The sequence below is a fragment of the Cebus imitator genome, unplaced genomic scaffold (genome assembly GCF_001604975.1).
Source record: "Cebus imitator isolate Cc_AM_T3 unplaced genomic scaffold, Cebus_imitator-1.0 Scaffold51, whole genome shotgun sequence".
Taxonomy (NCBI): domain Eukaryota; kingdom Metazoa; phylum Chordata; class Mammalia; order Primates; family Cebidae; genus Cebus; species Cebus imitator.
This window is the reverse complement of record NW_016107366.1, coordinates 10,472,717-10,488,415: the sequence shown is the minus strand read 5'-3', so window position 1 is coordinate 10,488,415 and position 15,699 is coordinate 10,472,717. Positions and strand designations below refer to the sequence as shown.

General features: G+C 55.7%; 2 protein-coding genes across 6 annotated transcripts in view; one reads left to right on the top strand and one right to left on the bottom strand.

The window, feature by feature from the left end:
- Positions 1 to 5,174, top strand: part of TMEM54 (transmembrane protein 54) — a 7,394-nt gene extending 2,220 nt beyond the window's left edge. Inside the window, exons 2-6 of one of the 3 annotated variants that reach the window (XM_017527967.2) lie at positions 1,485 to 1,678; positions 3,822 to 3,881; positions 4,146 to 4,235; positions 4,351 to 4,485; positions 4,888 to 5,174. In XM_017527967.2, the coding sequence (XP_017383456.1) occupies positions 1,485 to 1,678; positions 3,822 to 3,881; positions 4,146 to 4,235; positions 4,351 to 4,485; positions 4,888 to 4,962 (554 nt within the window). In that variant the 3' untranslated portion in view covers positions 4,963 to 5,174. Of the gene's footprint in view, positions 1 to 1,442; positions 1,679 to 3,821; positions 3,882 to 4,046; positions 4,236 to 4,350; positions 4,486 to 4,887 lie in introns of all 3 variants that reach the window. The other 2 variants (XM_017527966.2, XM_037738267.1) reach the window with 2 other exon arrangements.
- Positions 5,121 to 14,441, bottom strand: HPCA (hippocalcin). Of its 3 annotated transcripts, none has more exons than XM_017527968.2 (4): positions 13,770 to 13,875; positions 10,835 to 11,233; positions 6,172 to 6,277; positions 5,121 to 6,036 (listed from the first exon to the last, which is right to left on the bottom strand). In XM_017527968.2, exons 2-4 carry the CDS (start codon positions 11,210 to 11,212, stop codon positions 5,939 to 5,941), a joined length of 582 nt encoding a protein of 193 aa, XP_017383457.1. In that variant the 5' UTR covers positions 11,213 to 11,233; positions 13,770 to 13,875; the 3' UTR covers positions 5,121 to 5,938. The 3 variants fall into 3 exon arrangements, with proteins under 3 accessions (XP_017383457.1, XP_037594197.1, XP_037594196.1); XM_037738269.1 differs by lacking the exon at positions 13,770 to 13,875 and adding an exon at positions 14,423 to 14,441 and having other exon boundaries at positions 5,693 to 6,036; XM_037738268.1 differs by lacking the exon at positions 13,770 to 13,875 and adding an exon at positions 12,709 to 12,728 and having other exon boundaries at positions 5,693 to 6,036.
- Positions 14,442 to 15,699: the final 1,258 nt, after the last annotated feature.

Genomic DNA, 15,699 nt, shown 5'->3' with positions numbered 1-15,699 from the left:
TAGAGACGGGGTTTCACCATGTTGACCAGGATGGTCTCGATCTCTTGACCTCGTGATCCACCTGCCTCGGCCTCCCACAGTGCTGGGATTACAGGCTTGAGCCACCGCGCCCGGCCTGAGCTCCCATATATTAAATATGACCAAGCCACTCTACCACAGATGGGGAGACTCAGAGTCACATCCCATCAGGAGCAGTTAACGAAGGGGATTAGTTCTGGGACCTGACCACAGTCTTTGAGTCTCAGAGCTGGCTCTAGTGAGGGGCTGGCAGGGCCCAGGGGCCAGTGTAATGTATCTCTTTAAGGGCAGAGCTAGGACTCAGGCAAATTCCAGAGAGCAGGTCGGGAGCTGGCATGTGCATGTAGGGCTAGGTTGCCACTTTGCCTCTGAGAGCATCTGAATGAGTCCCAATGTCCCAATCCCCAATTTTTTGTTTGTTTTTTTGTTTGTTTTTTTGAGACGAAGTCTTGTTCTGTCACCAGGCTGGAGTGTAGTGGCTCGATCTTGGTTCACTGCAACCTCCATCTCCAGGTTTCAGGCAATTCCCCTCCCTCAGCCTCCCGAGTAGCTAGGACTACAGGCGTACACCACCATACCCGGCTAATTTTTTATATTTTAGTAGAGAGGGGATTTCACCATATTGGCCAGGATGGTCCCGATCTCCTGACCTCGTGATCCACCCACCTCTGCCTCCCAAAGTGCTGGGATTACAGACATGAGCCACCACGCCTGGCTCAATGTCCTTTTGACCCCAGCCTCCCCCACTCACTCCATCCTGCCTAGTGCCCCCTGTGCTGAGAGCTTCCTTTTCACAGTACCCTCAGGGTATGCCACACTTTCCCATACACTTCCTCATGGACTCACTGAGAGGCAAGGTTCTTCCCATTTTACAGATGGGGACCTGGAGACTCAGAGCTTTGAGTTACCTGCCCAGACTCACCTGGCTCTGGGCAGTTCAGTTCAGCTGCTCTGTGAGCATCTGCTGTGTACCAGGCCCTATCCACCAAGCTGAGTACTGAATAGGGCCCAATTCCTACCTAATAAACTCTGGCTCCTTGTGGCCTGGAGAGTGACTGTAGAGCTCACCATGGTACCCTAGGGCCTGGCACAGAGCAGCACTCTGTGAACATGTGTAATGAACACATCAATCAGTAAATGGGGAGCTTAGTGGAAAGATCTCGAAGTCTAGAGCTAGAGACCTGAGCTAGCACCCCCCACTCATGACCTTGAACACTAACAAGCCCTACTGCTAAGAGCCACCTGTATGCTTGTCCAGCCTTAGAGTCCTTGGGACTCACAAAGGCATCCCCAGCCCCTTTTATGGATGAAGAGACTGAGGCTCAGAGAAGGCAAGTTACTGGCTCCAAGTCATCCAGAAATACATTTAGAACCCAATGTACATCACTAAGGCCAGGGCCTCAGCTTCCCCTTCTGCCCAGCAGGATAAGCCCCACGAACAGCCCTGACATAGCTGTCCCCCACAGGAGGCCTGAGTGTGGACGACTTCCGGAAGGTGCTGATGAAGACAGGCCTGGTGCTGGTGGTGCTAGGCCACGTGAGCTTCATCACAGCCGCCCTGCTCCATGGCACAGTGCTGCGCTACGTGGGCACCCCCCACGATGCTGTGGCTCTGCAGTACTGCGTGGTCAACATCCTGTCTGTCACTTCCGCCATCGTGGTATGGCCAGGCTGGGAGGGTGGCTGGTGGGGGAGGATGGAGGGGGCTTGAAGGGTTTTCAACAAATCTCCACCCAGAATCTGTGGTAGGCAGCAGCCTCAAGAACTAACCCTTGGTCCGCCACCAACTGCCCAAGTCACTCACTTCTTCATCTATAAAATGGGGATGGTAACTGTTTACCTCTGAGGGTCTTGATGAGTACAGATGAGCTCATCCACACAAAGTGCTTAGCACAGTGTCTGGTATGTTGTTAGTGCCTGCTATTGTGAGCTAAGATTATCATTACGCTCGAGAAATATCCACAGCACCACTGGACAGAAGAAAGGAGCAGCAGGTAAGCTTGGGAGGGTCCCGGGGGATTTCACAGAGTGCAGGCCTCTGAGCTGGGTCTTAATGGATGAGCAGGAGTTCACAAACGGGCTGCCGTGATCATAACCCAGGCATGTGGCATATTGAGGCTAGCAGTAGGCAGGAAAGGAAGCTGGGATGGCATTCGAGTACAGAGAATGTGAGACAGAAAGGTTGGAGGTGGAAATGGCTAAGATCTGTTCTGGAGAAGCTGAGAAAACCAATTTGGCAGGAGCTTAGCATTAGGCCTGATCTGTGGCAGCCGTTACAGATCAATGAATGGTAGCCACGGTTGTGACCGGATATCAGTACCTGTTTGACTAGCACATGAATGGACAGGTCTGGTAGTCTCAAGTTTCTAAAGCTCTTTCCTGCCGGTCAGCAGAAGTGGCCATAGCCTCTGGGGAAGATCCTTCTGCACATCAATGTCTGAATTCCATCCCTGCCTCTGCCTGGCTGAGAGACTTATTTCTCTCTCTAGGCCTGTTCCTCCCTTGCAAAATAAAGCTCAGACAGCCTGCTGGCCTCAAGGCTTGGAAGAATGGGGGTCATAGGTCCCAGCAAGTAGGAGAGGCTTTGTCAGTGGGTGGGGCAGAGCTGGGCAGATGTGTGCAGGGTCCTTGGAGTTCTTCTGACTGATATTGTTGTGAGGAAGGCAGGGAAAGCATTGTGCTCAGGGTGAGGAGGTCCCCCAGGGATGGGCTTTGGGCTGGACCACTTTAGCCTTCCCTTCAGTCAGTTAATCCTCACTGCTCCCAGCAACTGGGGGCCATTATTATCCCTGTTTCACAAAAGAGAAACCAAGACTCAGGGATTCACCCAACCTCCTGTGGATACACAGAAGCCAAACCAGATTGGAACCTATTTGTGTCGGACACCAAAGCCAGTGTCCTTTCTGTGAGCTCATTCTTCAGAGCAGGGCTCAGCCCAGAGAGATTGAGGGACTTTGTTGTGGCTTCCATGTGAATTCAAGATCCTTGCTAGGCCTGGATCCCAGGACCCCCATCATACCACCTGCCTCAGATGGGTCCAGTGAAGAACATCAGGAGGAAGACTGGCTGGGTGGGGCCCAAAGATCCAGAGGGTGGTTGTTGGGCTAAATTGTGGGGTGGTCCCACCCCTTGGGAACAAGGCTGGTTAGGGAAGCGTGTGCAAACCTGAGCAGGGATTGCAGGATCTGCACAGGCAGAGGAGCAGGAAGGGTGTTCCTGGTGAGAGAGTGCGTGGGCAGCATCCTGAGCAGGCTGTGTATGGGCGTCCACATCCAGGGCAGTGAGGGAGGAGAGTAGCCCAGGTGGGGCTGAGAAGCCAACAGGGCTGGGGAGGGGGTTTGGTCACTGAAAGCCTGGAATCATTGAAAATACTCCCAGGGATTTAAAGTTCTCCTCCATAACATGTCTTGGTTTGTTTCAGTGTAACAATTTTGATTTTAGTTCCTTGCTAACTGGGTTAGTTTCTTCCAAAATCTTTTCCATTCCAGAAAGGTGTGTCCCATGCATACCCTGGCATGCCCCGGTGGCCCCAGGATACCCAACCCTGACTGAGACACAGCTGTAGGCAGTGGGTACTCAGACGGTTGTAGACAGGGAGTGACTGTTTTAGAAACATCACTCCAGGCTGGACTGTGAAGAGGCAGGTGGAGATGTGAGGCCCAGGCTAAGCAGGGGACGAGGGGTGAGGGAGTCTGGATGGCCATGGTTGGCACTCGTGAGGTCATTATCCCAGAGTGGCCCTGATCCCCCTGTCCCCCCTGCTCCAGACAAGGAGTAAGGGCTGACTTGAGTCTTCCCTACAGGTCATCGCCTCAGGCATCGCAGGCATCGTGTTGTCACGCTACCTCCCCAGCACCCCCCTGGTACGTGGTACCTCCTGGGATGGGACTGTGAGGGAAGGGTAGGGGCGGCAGCCACTCCCAAGGGCCTGGCCTCCTTGGAGGGGGTGAGGCTGACCCTCAGGGAGGTCAGAGCTGCCCATGGGGGTTAAGCACGATGCCCATTGACCAGTGGCCTCCCCTGTCCAGCGCTGGACAGTGTTTAGCTCGAGCGTGGCCTGTGCTCTTCTCTCTCTGACCTGTGCCCTTGGCCTCTTGGCCTCCATCGCCGTGACCTTCGCCACCCAGGGCAAGGCATTGCTGGCTGCCTGCACTTTTGGGAGCTCTGAACTACTGGCCCTCGCACCTGACTGTCCCTTCGACCCCACACGCATTTATGTGAGTTCCCAGGCCTGGGGTAGGAGCACGAGGCCCTCAAAGAGGTGGAAAGTGCTTTTGGAGTCCACCCTCCACCCCCGACCCCAGCCAGCCATCTCTACCCCATGTCCTGCAGAGCTCCAGCCTGTGCCTGTGGGGCATCGCCCTAGTGCTCTGCGTGGCAGAGAACGTGTTTGCTGTGCGCTGTGCTCAGCTCACCCACCAGTTGCTGGAGCTGAGGCCCTGGTGGGGGAAAAGCAGCCACCACATGGTAAGTCCCCTCCACAGCCCTGACTCCCCAGATTTCCTGGGAGCCTCTGCCAGGGAGCCCCAGCTGCTCTGCTCCACCCCTGTGTATGGGCCCCCACCTTGAGAAATGGAGCAAAAGTTTTCTCTCGGCTGGGAGATATGAGATCTCCCAGCAGATTCACACAGCTGACACCTAGCTCTCCTAGGGCCCTGGAGGAGTCTTGAGGGAGTGGCAGGGGTATCTGGGCTCACACTGGGGGCATTCCAAGGGACTGGCCTGGCTCTTGCAGTGGGTTGGGTAGTGATTCCCCTTTGCCCCCAGAGATCCTTCCAAGCCCTCCCCTCCTCCCATTTCCTGGATGTCCTGGAGGGGGAGACCCAGGCTGAGAACCAGTGGGTCTGGCAGCCTCCTGTGTCTCTGCAGATGCCGGAGAGCCCAGAGCCGGTGGAGAGCCGTGACCTGCTGAGCTGCACCAGCTCGGAGCCTCTGACCCTCTGAGAGATGATGTCTTGCCCAGGGCCCACGGCCACTAGGACCCTGCAAACAACTCTGCTCTGTGACCAGGCCAGGATTCCTGGAGCTGGCCTGAGAGGGCTCACTAGACTATCGGGGACCCAAGTGGGGCTTTCAACCCCCTCCCCCACCACCCAGGCCACTGCACTGAAATGAGACTTTATTCTGAAATTATTAAAAAGAACAGAGTTGCTCCATTTGGTTGCATGCAGGGGGATGGTTGGGGGGACACAGGGGGGACAGAGGGGATGACGGGCTCAGCGGGGCGGGGGGGGTGTCTCTTTCCCACGCAGGACGCTGTGCACGGGGCTCTGGGTGCATCTGCCCATCTGTCTGTGGGCCTGTGCGTGTGTGAGGCAAAACATGGAGAGCTACGTAGGTCTGTGCGTGTCCAAGTGTTAAAAGGCAGGCAGGGCTTCCTGGGACCCACAGTTGGCGGGCTAGTATCCTAGGAGGTTTCACTTGGTAGCTTGGTCTAGGGACCAGCAAGGACTGGGGTGGGAAGGGGTGAGGCCCTCCTGCAGGGAAGGCTGGCTCAAGAAAGCCTCTTCCTTCAACTCTACAGCCCTGGAATCCTTCTCCCTTACAGATAAAAAGACAGGCTCCTCCCTGGGGCATGACTCCTCCCACCCCCCAAGATGAGACCTGCAAGACGGGGAGACTGCCCCATTGGGGGAGGGGTCTGGGTGGGTGGGATGTCTCAGAGGGCCTGACTGAGGGGCAGACCAAGCCAGCCTGTGTCTCTGTCGTTGCCTCTGGGATTAGGGGGTGCTAACCGCTTGCTTGCTTGGGCCTGGGGGTACCGCAGGGCTCCCTTTTCCGGAGGCCCCCCGACAGGGCAGACCTGGGGATGAGGGTTCCCCAGTCTGGCCCCCAGTCAGATAGACACAAAGAAGAGGAAGCTGAGAGCCGGGAGGGGGCCGGTGAAGGCAGGGAGGAGGGGGGACCTGACTCCTCTCACTCAGAACTGGGAGGCGCTGCTGGGGTCGCACTGCAGCAGGCGCACGATGGACGGGTCGCTTTTGGCCCCGCGGATGAACTCCTCCAGGGACAGCTTGCCTGCAGGGCGAGGGGAGCGGTGATGAGGAAGGAGGAGGCAGCCAAGCGAGGGGAGGCGGAGCGGGTGCGGGAGCAGGAGAGGGAGGGAGGGAGAGGGGCCCGCCCGGCCCACCCCGTCCCGCCCCTGCCCCTCACCGTCGTTGTTTGTGTCCATTTGGCGGAAGATTTTCTCAGTCCTCTTTTCCGGGGTCGACTCGTCCTCCGGCATCTTCATCACAGAGGAAACCATCTTGTAAATGGCCTGGGGGCGGGAGGGGAGGCGGGGAGTGAGAGGAGCCTGCCCGAGCCCCCACCCCCGAGATTCGGTGGCGCTCCCGGGCTCGCTGACGTTTGCTGCCCCCGCCGGAGCAAGGTGGAGTGGGGTTCACGGAGGCGTGGGGAGCCGGGGGCTTCGGAAGGCATGTCCGGGAAGGCTCCCCAGAAGAAGGGGCTATCGGGCGGGCCCTGCCCTGCTCGCTTGGAGGGCTGGGTGGGAAAGGAGCAAAGGCACTGCAGGTGAAAGCACCAAGCAGGCGCCGGGAATTTGGGGGCGCCTGGGGGTCAGGAGAGATGTTGGAGGACACCGGGGCCTGACAGTGGAGGGCCTGGAGCGGCGGGCTCAGGAGCACGTGCCCGGGGTGCGGGTCGAGGGTAAGTATCGAGCTGGCACGGGGGCCCAGGGGGGCCCGAGCTCGGTGGTCCCAAGGAGGCGCCGGTCCGAGGGGCGACACTGCGCTGTGGGTACATCTGCAGCCGGCAGGGGACGCGGCGCGGGCTGGAGGGCCAGAGGCAGCTGGGCCCAGAGGGGTGGGGAGCTGTATGCAAATAAATGCAAATGAGCATCTGCAGCGGGCAGGGACCGCCGGGCTCGGCTTGGCAGAAGGAGCTCCCGAGGTGATGCGAAAGAGTTCTTGCACTAAATGTACAGAGCACCACTCAGGGCTTAGCCTGTGGTATGCCCTGGGTCCCACTGCCCCGGGAGCTCAAGGACTGTCTCCTCAATCTTCCATCTTTACCCCACCGACACTTCCTCCAAGAAGCCTCCCTTCTTCTCCCATCCCATAAACTTCTGCCTCAGATGCAGCTTCAGCCTCCACACTGGTCTCTTCCAGCCTCTGTCCCGGAGGTCTGTCCCCCACGCTGCCTCCGAAAGCTCTTACCAAACACAGATCTCCACTGTTACCTCCCCAGCCCGCATACCATCACTCCAGTCACACAGGCCTCCCCCCAGACCCGCCTTGCATCCAGCTCCTGCTGCTGCCTCCCACTCCTCCTTGAGGCTCAGTTTACAAGCTGTTTTCTTAGTGAGGTCTTCTCCAACCCAGGCTGGGTCAGGGTGCATATGGGCCCAGAGCCTACCGGACTTTTCCTTTGCAGACATCTCTCCGGAAGTAATTATGTCTTTGCAGGGTTGTTCCTAGTCCCCACCATGCAGATGAAGTACAGATGAAGACCATGGGCATCTAGCTGATGCCCATATCCCCAGAACCTGGCACCAGACAGGGACTTCCCTATTTAAAAGCCATTGGCACCTCCCACCTCCCTCTGTACCAAGTTCAAAGCATTCTGCCCTTGGCATTCAAGATGCTTCACAATCTGTCCACTGCCGACCCTCTACCATCAGGTCTCCCCAGGCTGGGTGATTCTGCCAACAGCCAACACCCCTGGCCCTTCAGATTCTCCAGCATTTACAGTCTCTGCCTAGAATAACAGTACTAACTACCATTTATCAGGGGCCTGCTCTGTGCCAGGTACTTTATATGCACTATTTCTAAACCTCACACCAGTCCTGAAAAATAGGTATCATAAACCCCATTTTCCAGATAAGAAACTGAGGCTCAAGGCCGGGCGCGGTGGCTCACGCCTGTAATCCCAGCACTTTGGGAGGCCGAGGCGGGTGGATCACGAGGTCAAGAGATCGAGACCATCCTGGTCAACATGGTGAAACCCCGTCTCTACTAAAAATACAAAACATTAGCTGGGCATGGTGGTGCGTGCCTGTAATCCCAGCTACTCAGGAGGCTGAGGCAGGAGAATTGCCTGAATCCAGGAGGCGGAGGTTGCGGTGAGCCGAGATCGCGCCATTGCACTCCAGCCTGGGTAACAAGAGCGAAACTCCGTCTCAAAAAAAAAAAAAAAAAAGAAACTGAGGCTCAGAAAGGAAATTGATGGCAGAGACTTGATTTGTACCTGCTCCCTCTTAGCTGCTGGAGGGATAGTGACGATCAGCAGGGCCTTTGGCATTAGGCACGGTCTGTCATAACTGCTCAATGAATGGTAGCCACGGTTGTGACGGGATATTAGTACCTGTTTGACTAGCATATGAAAGGAGGGGTCTGGTAGTCTCAAGTTTCTAAAATTGGATGGACCTGGAGTGCCATCCTGGTTCCACTGCTCACTAACTGTGTAGCCTTGGACAAGTACTTAACCTCTGTGAGCCTCAGTTTCTTCATCTGTAAACTCATCTGTAAGAGTACTCATCTGGGAGATAAGTATGAGTGGGTGGTCAGTAAACAGCAGCTCATATTAGTCATTATTCATCCTCCAAGTCCTCAAGTCTTCCCTGCCACTCAGTCCCCTGTCTCCCAGATGACACCTTTACACCCCTGTCATTGAGCTGGTCAGTGGGACTTCCACATCCGTCTCCCCACCAGAGTGGGAGCCCCAAGAGGCACAGTTTCTTCCTTTCCAGTGTGTCCACTACCTGGCACAGGGCTGGGTCTTGAAAAGAATTGGGCCAGTGACCACTACCCTATGACAGCCTTCTCCTGGACCTCCTAATTAATTGTCTGGAATTGCTGCTCACTCATGGTTTCAAGGGAGCTGACTTGTCATTAATCAGGCACTGGGGCTTGCAGAGCTCTGTGTGCACCAGCCGTCTGGAGCCACAGGGCCACCATAAAGGAAGCCAGGGCCTGGACAGCAGAGGCCACCAGAAACGGGTCCTAAGGATGCCCAGGCAATGGGTCTGGCTTGACTGATGCTCTGGGCATGGTGGCTCCAGCAGGACTGAGGTTTGCCAGTACACACCAATGCACCACACTGATTGGTAGAATGTGAACATCCCTCCAGACTGGTCAGTATCCAGCTGCTGCCATGCCTGGGTGATCCTCGCCCCACCCCAGCCACCCGACCCTACCATCAGGACCCCCAAATCCCCCTACCATCAAGCAACTAAAGAGTCAAATGCCTGGCCCACAGGAGTCGGTGACAAACGTTAAGGCTTTTCCCCCCTCTAGCCATAGGTATGGGGAGGGCATCACATCTCCACCTGGAGAGCAGGCCCAGACCTTAGCAAGAGGAGACGCCAAAGTCAAGAATCCAACAGTGGCTGGGGCAGCAGTCTGTGGAGCTGGGAGACCAGAAGGGAAAGGATTCAGAGATGTGAAGGAAAGGGGGCAAGAGCTTGTGCAGAGCTGCATGACAGGATTAGTCAGGGCACATTTCATTGAGATGCTGGAAAGACCATTCTGGCTGGAGCAGAGGATGTGCAGAGGATAAAATAATAACAGACAATTGCTAATGTCTACCAAGTACCAATTACATGCCAGGCCCTCCGCTCAAGTCCTTATCTCACTCTATCCCTGCAATAACCTTGTGAGGAAGGGGCTTAACACCCCCTTAACAGGTGAAGAAACCTGTAAAGGCTTAGGAAAAAGGCAGGCAAGGAAATGGACAGGTAAAACAGAACCAGAGCCCTGGCCATCTTCAAGCCTGGGCTGAGGAGATGGGTGCTCTGGGAGGTTTCTGAAATAAAGCTAACATGTAGCATACTTAAACTTGTACTCACAAAGGGCATTATATCAGGTCCTTAAATCTTGTGAAGTCAGTATCACCATGTCCATTATACAGATGAGCAACCTAAAAGTGAAGGCCGGAACTGGAAGCCAGACCTCCTGGCCAGGAGTCCAGAGCCCTCTCAGTAGACAACTCTGAGTAGTGGCTAGCCAGAGCTTGTCTCACTTATGTGCTGTGTGACTTTGAGACTCTCTGAGTCTCATGGGGTTGTTGTAAGCATGCACTGAGCTCATGAGCACCTACTCAATGCTAGGCTCTTATTGGGTCCTCAATCAGTTAGAAGGTGGCTGGGTATCCAGATGGAATGTGGAAAGTGGGCCAGATGGCCCACTCACACAGGCTGTGTGGCCTCAAGTAAATCCCTTTATCTCTCTGAGCATCCGTTTCCTCTGGTGTAAATAAGGATCAGTAAGACATAACTGGACTGTACTGTGCAGAAATGTCAATTCATAAAAAATAAAGAAGCGATGAGGAGCTATCCTGGATTAAAGGGGCTAAAGAGACACGAGAACTAGATGCAATGCATGACCCCAGGTCAGGGCTGAAAGTGCTACAAAGAACATTATGGAGACAGTTGGCAAAATTGGAATATGGTTGGTAGATTAGATAATAGCATTGTTTCTATGTTAAATATCCTGGCTTGGGTAATCATATTATGGGTTATGTAAGAGAATGCCCTTATTTTTAGGAAATATATCCTAATGTATCCAGGGGTAAAGGGCCAATGTTCAGAACAACAAGAAAACGTTACACACTCATGTGCACACATGCACATGCACTAGATAATGAGGAAGCACCTGTGGCAAAATGTAAATAGGTGAATCTGGGTAGAGAATATAGGGGAGTTTTCTCAACTTTTCTTTAAGTGGGAAATATTTCCTAAGAAACAATTTTTTAAACGGGATTGCAAGAATAGCCCCTGCCTCCACTTGCCTACAAGGTTTGCTGAGAGGATAAAGGGGGTGGTGGGTGCCAGCTGCCAGACCCTTCGCCTGGCATTCTGAGGGGCCCAGGGGCCCACCTGCACGATCTCCAGCATCTCCTCCCGGCTGATGTAGCCATTGCCGTCCAGGTCATACATGCTGAAAGCCCACATGAGCTTCTGCTCCAGGCGGCCGCGTGAGGTCACGCTCAGCGCAATGATGAACTCCCGAAAGTCTATGGTGCCATCGCTGTTGGTGTCAAAAGTGCGGAAGACGTGCTCGGCGAACTTGGAGGCGTCACCATAGGGAAAGAAGTTGGCATAGATCTTCTTGAACTCATCCACGTTGAGGATTCCTGTGGGGCAGTCCTTGAGGAAGCCCTTGTACCACTCCTGGAGCTCCAGCTCTGAGAACTCCGTGTTCTCCCGCAGGTCCTGCAGCATCTCAGGCCGCAGCTTGCTGTTCTGCTTGCCCATGGCCGCCGAGCCAAGTCCCACCTGGGTCCCCAAGGGGGTCAAGGGACAGAGAGGAGTGATCAGGTCCTCCTGGCTACTTGACACTGCTTCAGATGGGCCCCCCCTGCCACCAGCTATCCCTGCCTCTCATTTGGCCCAGTGAAAGAGAGGAAATGGCCCAAGATCACACCGCCTAGACCCAGGCATCCTGTGTCTGTGCCATGCTCCCTGCCATCTCCCTGGACCACACAATTTCCTGGGGAGCAGACCGGAGAGGGAGGAAGGGAAGGGGTTCACATTTGCTGAGGCCCTTCTCAGTGCCAGCCACTAAGCCTTCACAAATGCACACCATCTCACCCTCACAACAGGAGGTATGGGAACTTGCCCCATTTTACAGATGAGAAGGAAGGTTTAGAGACGTGAGGGGGCTGCTTCAGGTCACACAGCCATGGCATTGCAGGGCTGACTCTTGGAGTTATCCACAGAGGTGCAGAAAACCTGATCCTCCTCCATCCTACCCACTGCCTTCTCATTGCCTCACATGTGCCTGCTCAGCACAGAACATACCTGCAGTCCAGACACTGCCCTGTTCTCCTTCTGACAGGTGTGCCCAACAAGAGGCAGCGTAGGGAGGTGTTACTGTGGGTGTTAACTGTGATCGAGTCAGATCACCTAGGTTTTAATTCCAGCTCCTCCTCTTACCAGCTATGTGACCTTGGGCAAGTTCCTTAAACTCTCTCTACCTCATCTTTAAAGTGGGGTAATAACAGTACTTACCTAAGAGGATTGTTGTGAGAATTAAATTAGTTAATAGGTGTGAAGCACTTAGAACCATGGCTGCATAGATAAGTGCTACATAAGTGTTAAATTAAAATGATTTACAGCTGGGCGTGGTGGCTCACGCCTGTAATCCAAGCACTTTGGAGGCCAAGGCGGGCAGATCACCTGAGATCGGGAGTTCAAGACCAGCCTGACCAACATGGTGAAACCCCGTCTTTTTATAAAATTAAATAAATAAATAAAAATGATTGACATATACCCAGGTGTCACAAAACTCATGCAAAAACTGTGCAAATGAATGTATACCAATAACTGTATGCTTCACAGCTCACCAGATCCACACGCTGGATCCCATGCCACTGACGCACCAGCTCACTCCCACCCATGGGTCAGCATGCCTCCACACATGGCGACATTCCCTCTGCTCCACAACTCACACGAACTGACACATGGCACCACGCACAACTCCCATACCCTGTGCATCAAGACACACCAGCCCACGACCCCACATGTCTCACACATGCCATCACACGCCAACTCGCATGCTGACACCTCTCACATGGCCAGCTGCACGTGGGACCTTCAGGCACCCTTGCCATTTTTCTTTGTTTTCCTTCCGTTTTCCCAGGGGTGCTGTCAGGTCCCAGGAGAGGGAGCTGCAAACCTTCCCAGACCTCCTGGGGGCCCCTTTTCCAAGGAGACACCCCCATGCCCATCCAAGCCTCCCCAACACTTACCTTTCATCTAGTCCTGAAAGGTCCCTTGAGTGGAGGTTAGATTGTGGAGGCTGAGTAGAAGGCAATGAAGAGGAAACAGCCAGCCAGTTCTGCACAGGGGTGTAGGGGTGTATGCAAGTGACCCCCACCCACTTGGGGCAATGAGGGGGTTCCTTGTGCTTACATGTGCATGAAGCTCTGCACATATGTGAATGGGTGTGTTGTGAGTGCATGTGCTCATGCATGATGTGTGCCGCTGCTTTTTGCACTGCATTCGCCTGCCGTGTCTTCCCATCTATGTCGGTCCATGTGCATTGGATGTGCATGTGATCAGGTATGCACCCGTCACAGCATGAGGGAATGAGCCCATGTGGCCATTTGGGGGACCCGTGTGTGTCCTCGGCGGTGTGTCACACGCATGTTTCTGTAAGTTGGTGCCCCTCCTTTCTAGACCAGCCTCTTATGCCCCAGGCTAAGGACCCGACGAGTGAGTGGGAAAGGACTGAGGAAATGAGAAGGGCTGGGGCATGTCCCTCACTGCCCTCCTCAAGGTCCAAGGAACTGGGTCACCGGAGCGGGGGCAGAGAGATGCGCAGAGCAGGAGAGCTCCTCCAGTGCCCCCCTCGCCCTGCCACCCTCGGAGTTGCCCCTCCCGGTTGGAAGAAGATTCAACTGTCCTCATAGACCTCAAGTCCTCCACATGGGAGGAACCCCCTCAAGCTCGACCTGAGAAGTCAGCCCCGGGGACCCGCTCCAAACCTCCCCCAGCTCTGGCCCCCAGCCACCGCCTCCATTCGCTCAGCACTAGGACAGCGTTTAGCGCTTGGCCCCTCCTGGAGGGGGCGCTCCTGGGCGGCCAAACGCGGCTCCTCGGGGCCGGTCACTGGGCAGTCAGGACCCTGGAGAGCACCACGCGCTCCCCGGGGAAGTCCCCGTCCCCTGCACCCCCCCCACCACCCCGGGGGCAAGGATGCCCGGGAAGCGCGGGAGCGACGGGGTTGAGAAGCCCTGGACGTGGGCCCCCGGCTCCGGGAACCCCCTGCCCTCATCCCCCGGCCCCGAATGGAGGGGCCCCCACTCACCCAGCGACGCGGAGACACCGACTGCGCAGGGAAGGCGGCGCTGCTGCGGCGCGCGCGGCAGGGGCGGCCGGAGGGGCGGGCGGGACTGCGAGGGAGACGCCCCGCAGCGCTCACCCGGAGCCCCTCCCCTGGGGGGGGTCCCCGCCAGTCCTGGGGGTGGTGGAACAGCGAGCTAGGCTCCGCCCCGCCCCCGCCCCGAGAGAGAAGGGGACGCCCTCAGTTCCCCGGTCCCCCTCGAGGGAGCACCCTGCCCGGGGAGGAGGCTCGCGGCGCCCCTCTCCTCAGCATCTCGGCTCTGGTGGCCGGAACGGAGGGGCGGGATAATGCCAAAAGGCCTCTCTCCTGAGCCGGGGGCGATCCCTGGCCGCTCAGCCGCGCTTCCTTTCCCCTACCCACCTGGGCTCTGAGCTGCCCGTCGCTCCGAGGGCAGAATCTGCACCCTGGGCACCCTCCCTGCTCCTGCGCCTCAACTCCCAATTAACAGAGCCGGGGGCTCTTCGGGGAGGGTAGAGCGCCCATTCCTCCAGCTACTGAGGTCTTAGGGGTAGGGGGCCAGACACGCCCCCTTTCTCACCTCCACCTTGGAGAGCCGGCCCCCATCTCAAGCCCACCACTCCCTACCTCACCCGACCCTCTCTCAGAATTAATCCCACCTCCCAACTTCGATGTCAGCTGCTCCTCCCACTCCCCCCTCCAATCAAGAAAACCCCATCCGTCCTTCCCTCCCTCCCCAGGCTCTGACTGTGCGGGCAGTGACAGGAGGGCAGCACCTCTCCTGCCTGGGTATTCAGTGGCACTTAACCACTGCCTGCCGACCCACTGCACAGCTCCTCTCCAGAGCTGATGATCCCCAGCCCAGCTCCTCCTGCCCCCAGCCTCAGCGACAGTCTCTGAATGCTGGGCTGAGATTTTGTCCTTTTTCCATCTCTGGGGGTTGGTCCTAATTGTCCACATGAAGAAATGGGCTCAGAGGGGTTAAATGATTTTTCCAATGTGTGTGCCCTCATCCACTTCATCCATTCATTCCACAAATGTGTATAAAACCCTAGTTCTGAGGGCAGCACTGTTCTGTCTAGGTAGTGAGACTACAGGTGCAGACAATAAACAATGGACACAATATACATGTTGATATTAGACTTGTGTGTTTGTGTGTGGGGGGGGTTGTTTTTGTTTTTGTTTTTTTGAGACGGAGTTTTGCTCTTGTCACCCAAGCTGGAGTGCAATGGCATGAGCTCCGCTCACTGCAACCTCCGCCTCCCGGATTCAAGCAATTCGCCTGCCTCAGCCTCCTGAGTAGCTGGGATTACAGGCACATGCCACCACACCAGGCTAATTTTTTGTATTTTTAGTAGAAATGGGGTTTCACCATGTTAGCCAGGCTGCTCTTGAACTCCTGACCTCAGGTGATCCACCTGCCTCAGCCTCCCAAAGTGCTGGGATTACAGACATGAGCTATTGTGCCGGCCTAGACATGTTTTTAAAAGTTGGGATTCGGCCGGGCGCGGTGGCTCACGCCTGTAATCCCAGCACTTTGGGAGGCCGAGGCGGGTGGATCACAAGGTCAAGAGATCGAGACCATCCTGGTCAACATGGTGAAACCCCGTCTCTACTAAAAATACAAAAAATTAGCTGGGCATGGTGGTGCGTGCCTGTAATCCCAGCTACTCGGGAGGCTGAGGCAGGAGAATTGCCTGAACCCAGGAGGCGGAGGTTGCGGTGAGCCGAGATCACGCCATTGCACTCCAGCCTGGGTAACAAGAGCGAAACTCTGTCTCAAAAAAAAAAAAAAAAAAAAGTTGGGATTGGGGGGTGGCAGTCAGAATGGTAGCAGATCCAGAGACTTGGGGCCCATAACAAGGACTTCAGGTTTTTTATTCTGGATGAGATGGAAAGTCCTGGGGGGGCTTTGAGCAGAGTGAGAGGGTGTGAC

Bases quoted from the DNA above. Each gene is read 5' to 3' on its own strand.
- HPCA (XM_037738269.1), bottom strand. From the start codon at position 11,212: ATGGGCAAGCAGAACAGCAAGCTGCGGCCTGAGATGCTGCAGGACCTG. The intron at 6,278-10,834 runs GTGGGCCCCTGG...TCCCGCCCCCAG, and splicing joins AGATGCTGGAGATCGTGCAG to GCCATTTACAAGATGGTTTC. The intron at 6,037-6,171 runs GTGAGGGGCAGG...CTCGCCCTGCAG, and splicing joins AATGGACACAAACAACGACG to GCAAGCTGTCCCTGGAGGAG.